The 6,759-nt window shown below is 37.8% G+C and overlaps 1 protein-coding gene across 1 annotated transcript; it reads right to left on the bottom strand.

The window, feature by feature from the left end:
• Positions 1-578: 578 nt before the first annotated feature.
• On the bottom strand, positions 579-4,843 carry PSMA2 (proteasome (prosome, macropain) subunit, alpha type, 2). Its single transcript, XM_010001526.1, has 7 exons — positions 4,765-4,843; positions 3,969-4,101; positions 3,438-3,560; positions 2,969-3,050; positions 2,065-2,138; positions 1,075-1,132; positions 579-994 (listed from the first exon to the last, which is right to left on the bottom strand). The coding sequence occupies exons 2-7, from the start codon at positions 3,983-3,985 to the stop codon at positions 878-880; spliced, it is 471 nt and encodes a 156-aa protein (XP_009999828.1). The 5' UTR covers positions 3,986-4,101; positions 4,765-4,843; the 3' UTR covers positions 579-877.
• Between the last annotated feature and the right edge of the window lie 1,916 nt (positions 4,844-6,759).

Raw genomic sequence — 6,759 nt, forward strand, 5'->3', positions numbered from 1 at the left:
CTGTGATGCATAAATTAAGTGCTCTATTCATTACTGCACCTTTAGAGTTGTCTTGCAAGTTGGAAAATACTTCAGCACAATTTGACAGGTGTAATTACATGTTCTCATTTTGCTTTATAAGTCCTGTTGGTTTTTATTGATGGCGATAAAGGCATTTAGTTTTCAGTAAGTTATTACTTCCATTATTTCTAACAAGATTTCAAAGCTGAAAAAGCGCAATTTGTAGGGCCACAAAAATAAACCAAGTAACAGCAAACAAGTTCTTGAGACACAATTACAAAGAGAGTCAAGAACTGAGATGCTCAGATAGATCACAGTTCACACCTGAAAGGGAAAACTACTTCTGCCTCTTTGTAAAAGTACATGATCTTTCACACCAGATGAAACAGTTTTTGGAAGTGACTTAATATTTAGACAACATTGCAAAGTGAAATAATTATCCTGTCTGTCCACTCAAAATCTAACTTTTTTAAAAGGTCTAACAGGAGTTCTTCATGTACGTGGAAAATTCTGTTCCTCAACAATGATGATATTGAAATCTCAGCTTTATTCAGATAAACAGGAGACACACAGACACCTTCCCCCAAAACAGTGGCCTTCAAATTTTATTCTTTAGCCTTTTTCAAGCTGTCATTGTAACTTTACATTTTGACAGTATTTTATGTAGAAAGATTCCAGGTATCAAGGGAAAGAATTACATGTAATAAGATTCCATGTATTACAATATTGGGGCTGTTGCCTTTGCACCGATGATATTTAAAAAATCTCTCAGACAAACCATGTAGAAATAAGTATGCAAAAACTGCAAACAAAAACATTTAAGTAGCCAAAATTAAAAAGACCTTTGTGTGAATCACACAGTCTTGCTTGGTTTCTACTACGCTATTGCAGCCAAGTAGTCCTTAACCTCAGTTGGAGTGAGTCTCCTAAAACCAGCTTCATTACAGATGCCAACTTCAATGTTGTCTTCTGTCATTTGCCCTTCAAAGCTCTCCTATGAAAGAAAATACAGATCAGTGAATCATATCAATGATCTCATAACAGTAAAAAACTTTTCTTAAATATTCTGCTAACCTTTAGTGTTAAGATAGCTGTATGAATGGCATCTTCCAGCTCCAAATCTTCATTGTATCTGTAAACAGAAGTCATTGTATTTCAGCATAGGATAAAGATCTTTCTGGATCATAATCCTGAAGTTTCTAAAAACCCAAACACTACTAAAATCTTCCTGTTTGTCATAAAAATATTACTTGTAAGCACCGTGATATTAACAGTAAAAATAACTTGTAAAAAAAATTAAATAAATACATTTTACTACCAGCTCTGGAGCCCCCAACACAAGAAGGACGTGGACCTGTTGGAGCAAGTCCAGAGGAGGGCTGTGAAAATGACCAGAGGGCTGGAGCACCTCTCTTAGGAAGACAGGCTGAGGGAGTTGGGGTTGTTCAGCCTGAAGAAGCGAAGACTTCAGGGAGACCTTATAGCAGCCTTACAGTGCCAGAAAAGAGGCCTGTAAGAAGGCTGGGGAAGAGCTGTTCACAAGGGAATATAACAGCACAAGGGGTAATGCTTTTAACCTAGAAAAGGGTATATTTAAGTTGGACATAAGGGAAAAGTAATTTAATATGAGGGTGGTGGGTCACTGGAAGGGGTTGCCTAGAGAGGTGGAGGAGGCCCCATCTCTGGAGACATTCAAAGGCCAGGCTTGATGGGGCTCTGAGCAGTATGGTCTAGTTGGAAATGTCCCTGCTGATTGTAGGGGGGTCGGACTAGATGACCTCCGGAGGTCCCTTCCAACCCAATACATTCTATGATTCTACTTTTCCTCCTGCCAGTGTATAGAACAGTATTTGTGCAAATACGTTGAACATAACATTTGCTGCACTGAAATAAATCTCCACAAACACAAAAGCTGGATTTCCTCTGTATGAGTAAATAAGCATCATATCTTTAGTATTTTACAAATTTGTTCTGATAATCTAAAAGTGCATTTTTATCTGTCTGTTCTACATGGAACATGAACAAAAATATAGTATCATTTCAGGAAAGTATCAAATCCATTACCTTTTCTCAAGGAATGTTTTCCCATTGACGTAATTTTTTCCCATTGCTGTTGCTTTCCATGCAAAGTAAGCTCCCTGTAAAAGCAGCGATCTATTATAGTGTTTTGTGTAACTCTGAAACATTAGGTATTCAATTACTTGGGAAAAAGTACAGCAGCAATTATTAAATTCCTGAATGTTTCTCCTGAGAATACAGAAGACTATTTGCATTCACAATCAGACTAATTTTATGTGGAAAGAGATGCTATGAAAAATGGACAAAACATTTGTATAGAGCTCCACCAATCTTCATCCTCCCACTACTTTGAAAGATTAAGCGATTATCATAGTTTTGATTTGGGATTCACTAAACAGAAACAGTATGTTTGCCTTTGAGAATTAATACAGTCAGACCTTTCCTGAGGTTCACTCCATATATTCATCTTTTCTTAAGATGAAGTAATGTAAACTACCTGATGCAAATCAGCCATCTGATTTATCTTAGCTACTAGTAGAACATTTAGCCATCACTTCTACTCTCTGCTCTAGCATGAAGACCATCAGCAGTTCCATGCCTCAGTCAAGGTGCCCTACAGAAGGCACTTTTTTTTATTATTATTTTTTTACATTTGAGCGTCAGGTAGTACCTCCGAAGCTTATCCATGACCACTACAGTCACTGTGTTTTTTGTTTGATCTAGTGTTACAACTCTCACATGTATCAAAGGGTAGTTTTTCAGAAGTGCAATGCAAAACACAGCAAACAAACTCACTTCCAATTAACCACTGTCATAAAATACTACATTATATACATTATATTTCACAACTCAATAGATCTTGGCATAACTTGTGTTTAGTTTAGGGAACAATTATCTGAAAGCATAAACAGTCAATTTTTTTTGTTTGTTTCTGGTTTGTCATACTTACAGATGGATCTGACTGAAATAAATAGGGCCGCCCTTCATTCCAGCCACAGATTAGCAGTGATACACCAAATGGACGAACACCACTACAGGCAAAAAAATCCAAACAAACCAAATTACTACAGTTGATACGTGAAATTTATTCAATGAAAATAAACAGTAGCTAAGTTATTTTGCATGTGTTAATCCTCCCCTAAATGCTTCCCACCAGCCCAGAGCTCTGATCAGGAATGACTAGTCAACCAACAGTACAAAATAAAAATTCTGCTGCCTTGTTGGACATGTTTGTTTGCAAGACAACCCTATCTCACCTGCTGCCAGCCCATGTTCTTCCTGCCAGCACACTCTCTGGGGACATTCTCCACTGAAAAACTGTCTTTCTGACACCAAAAATCAAATCACCAGGTAGTTGTTATTTCTTACATTTAAACATCATCTTTATAAATAACTTAAAAGTTCAGAAAAACACATACCCAGACTGCGTGTATTCCTGCATCACAGAAGCAATTCTCTGGACTAGCTGAGCTGTTGGAATAGGCTCATGGTAAACCAAGTAATATTGCTGGGCCAGCTTCCGAGCTCTGTGCACAAGTACTCTAAAAACAAAGACAAAGTTAGCATGTCCAAGAAATTCCAACTAGTTGTTACAAGCAGAACTGAAAACTCATGATAAAGACTATGCTAAGGAGTCACACATCTGGCGTGACACCAGTGTGAGAAAACACAGACTGTGCTGAGTTATGTTCATCAACTGATTAATCTCTGAAATACCAAAACTGAATCTAAGGTTGAATTACAACGCATTTCATTCCCTAGCAGTTCTTTAGGTAGAAGGTTATGTGACAAGGTGCTGAACATACTCAGAAAAAACCTGAATTTCATATACAGTGTAGTACCATTTAATATGATGCCATACACTTAGTTAGAAACAGCCAATTGCTCTCGTTTCTTACATTTCTTGTATGAAAATGCATCTGAATGGTGACCAAACAAGTTTGAAATACCTGTAATCTGGACCCATACCGCTGTACACTAAACCTATATGTTTGGTAATTGGTTCCACTTTGTGGACACTCCTTTCATCATAAAGAATGGATTTCTGTTTCTTCTCAGTTGCCAACACCACTCCATTTGCAGCTGGAAAGGAACAATTTTTTAAAAAAATATATATATTAAACTGAAGTTATGGAAAGCAGTCAAAACACAAAAGTTTATCAGACTGTACAGACTTTTGCTCCTCCCTATTTTAAAAAGCCCTTCAAATTTACAATCAGGCTAAATAGAGATACTTTGATGAACCTGCTCAACACAATGCTTTTATTTAAATATTTAAATTAACATTATTTATTTAATATTTAAGTTATATTTAAATAATCGTACAGCTCCCATAATCCCATTCTGAAGATTCTGAAGCACATACTAATAATTGAGCAGTTGAAGTAGCTTTTTGTGCAATTTCAGTGTATACAGACACACAGTTGGAGTTATTTACTTAAGAAACAGGAACACTTAAAGAAAAAAAAAAGTCTGCTTCTTCCAGCTGAGCTGCTTCAAAAATCACCCAAGCAATTTTCATCTCCTAGCATGGAGCTCTACACTCCCTTCCCATATAAAAAAAAATATTGAGTTGCAGAAAAAAAACAGGAAACATTAAACCCACTAAAACATGTGAAAATCTACCAAAAGAAAAACATGTCATAGAAGGCAGGCTGAAGAAAGATGCAGTATAGAGTCCCAACTATTTTAGTTATCTCAGAATCCTGAATCCTTGACTGAAAAAGTAGTTATTTATGAACATACCTTTAATCCCAACCGATGGAGCTCCTGCAGCCACTGCAGCCAAAGCATATTCAATCTGAACAAGCTTTCCAGAAGGACTAAGAAGTAAAATGCAGAAGTAAGCCTAACATTATTCTGATATGCTTTTTTAGCCTATTTATACCTAGCATCAGCATACTCTAATAAAAAAAAAAAGCAAACAATAAAACCCCAAACCAACACCAAAACAAAAAACCCCCAAGCCCAAAATCTCAAGATTCTTAACAACTTCTAAAAGAACTGGACTGGCTCAGCACAGAACTCACTGCTGCACTGTGCTACTGGGATACTCACACAGCACCTGCCTAGAACCCTGATGGAAGCTAATGTGTGGGATGGGGAGCAGCCAGTGGGATGCAGGCTGAAGGAGGACAAGTCCATTCTCCAACTTTATAGCATTTTAGACAAGTTCTCCACTCAGTGGGAAAACTCTTCAGAACTATTAATGACTTCCTTCTGAAATGGCATTAGACCTGTGGTTTACAAAAGTTTTCAAGACACTGATGTCTGCTGCTGAAATCTATGAGCAAGGATGTACAGCTACTTGCTTTGACTGATAACCACACATCAGGTCAATGGTACAAGACAGAAACAGCTCCCACTCCAGCCCCAGGTATTCCCACATCTTGTTTCAGTGATCTGTGTCATTCTGGTAACAAACACAGAATCATCAGAACAGAGCAGCAGGTGTTAGGCTGCCAAAGTAACTCATCCAGAATGAAGGGAACTGAGGGTCCCATTCTCAATCCCCAGAGAAAAGGACTGGACGAGGGATTTTGCAAGTGGAATCTATTCTCTGGCCTGTATTTCAGACACTGCTGCTTTAATAGCTGCAAAAGTATACTAGAATATTGTGCAACTCAGTGCTTAGAGGAGGTAAAATAAACAACAAAGGAAGCAATCATCTATGTGTATAGTTAGTTATACACTGAGTAAACTGTGTAGAAAAGTGACAAAATAGTAATAATTCTAGCTTCTCCACTACAAAATACTAACAAATCAAAACAATAGTTTCCTATGCCAGCAATTAAAGCATACAGAACATTAGCAAAATATTTCAAAAGGCCTAACTAAAATAAGTAATTCTAAATGCATGGACCAAGTGAAAGAGGGAAACCATAAGCAAGAGTATTCTGTTCCATGTGCGTATAAAATCAAATGGCTTCAGGATTCAGAGCATGTAGTGCTTCTGTACAGTACAAAAAGTCTGTAATTCTCTCAGGAAACTATTTCAAAAACTAATAAAGGATCCAACCCATTTGAGTAAACCAGGCATGTTTGGCTGCATCCATCCATTAAGCAGATTCTTTTCCTAGTTTTAGATTGCGAACTGCTTCATTTCATTAAATGCAACAAGGCTCTAGTCGCCTACTTGGCAATTACAGAATCACAGAATCCTAGAATCCTAGGGGTTGGAAGGGGCCTCGAAACATCATTCTGTCCAACCCCCCTGCCAGAGCAGGGTCACCCAGAGCACATCACACAGGAACGTGTCCCGGTGGGTTTGAATGTCTCCAGAGAAGGAGACTCCACAACCTCTCTGGGCAGCCTGTTCCAGGGCTCTGTCACTCTCACAGTAAAGAAGTTCTTCCTGATATTCACATGAAACCTCCTGTGCTCCAGTTTGCATCCATTGCCCCTTGATTTACACAACATCATTGTCCTCTGAGGTTAAGGAAGCACTTTACCAAAAGCACCACAAAGATTCTTGCATTAAGTCCTTCTTTTTATATGTATAATATAATTCTGGATAGCTTATTAGTTTCCTCAAAAAATGAAAGAGAAAACAATTTCATTTTCTCCAAATTAATCCGAAGTGTATGTATTAAAGCAGCACTTTAATAGAAACCACTCCAATGGTATATTCATTTTCCCCATGTGAACATCCTACATCTAGGCTGTGCACAACACAGTGTGCAAGGACAGCCTGCCAAGTGCAGCAGAAAGGGAAATAAACCATTTAAAACTCATCTGAAG

This window comes from Chaetura pelagica, unplaced genomic scaffold (assembly GCF_000747805.2).
Source record: "Chaetura pelagica isolate M959 unplaced genomic scaffold, ChaPel_1.0 scaffold7, whole genome shotgun sequence".
Classification (NCBI taxonomy): Eukaryota; Metazoa; Chordata; class Aves; order Apodiformes; family Apodidae; genus Chaetura; species Chaetura pelagica.

Coding starts and splice junctions, on each gene's coding strand:
- PSMA2 (XM_010001526.1), bottom strand. Junction 3,051..3,437: donor CAGGAATACACGCAGTCTGG/GTATGTGTTTTT, acceptor TTTTGCCTGTAG/TGGTGTTCGTCCATTTGGTG. Junction 2,139..2,968: donor TATTTCAGTCAGATCCATCT/GTAAGTATGACA, acceptor CTGCTTTTACAG/GGAGCTTACTTTGCATGGAA.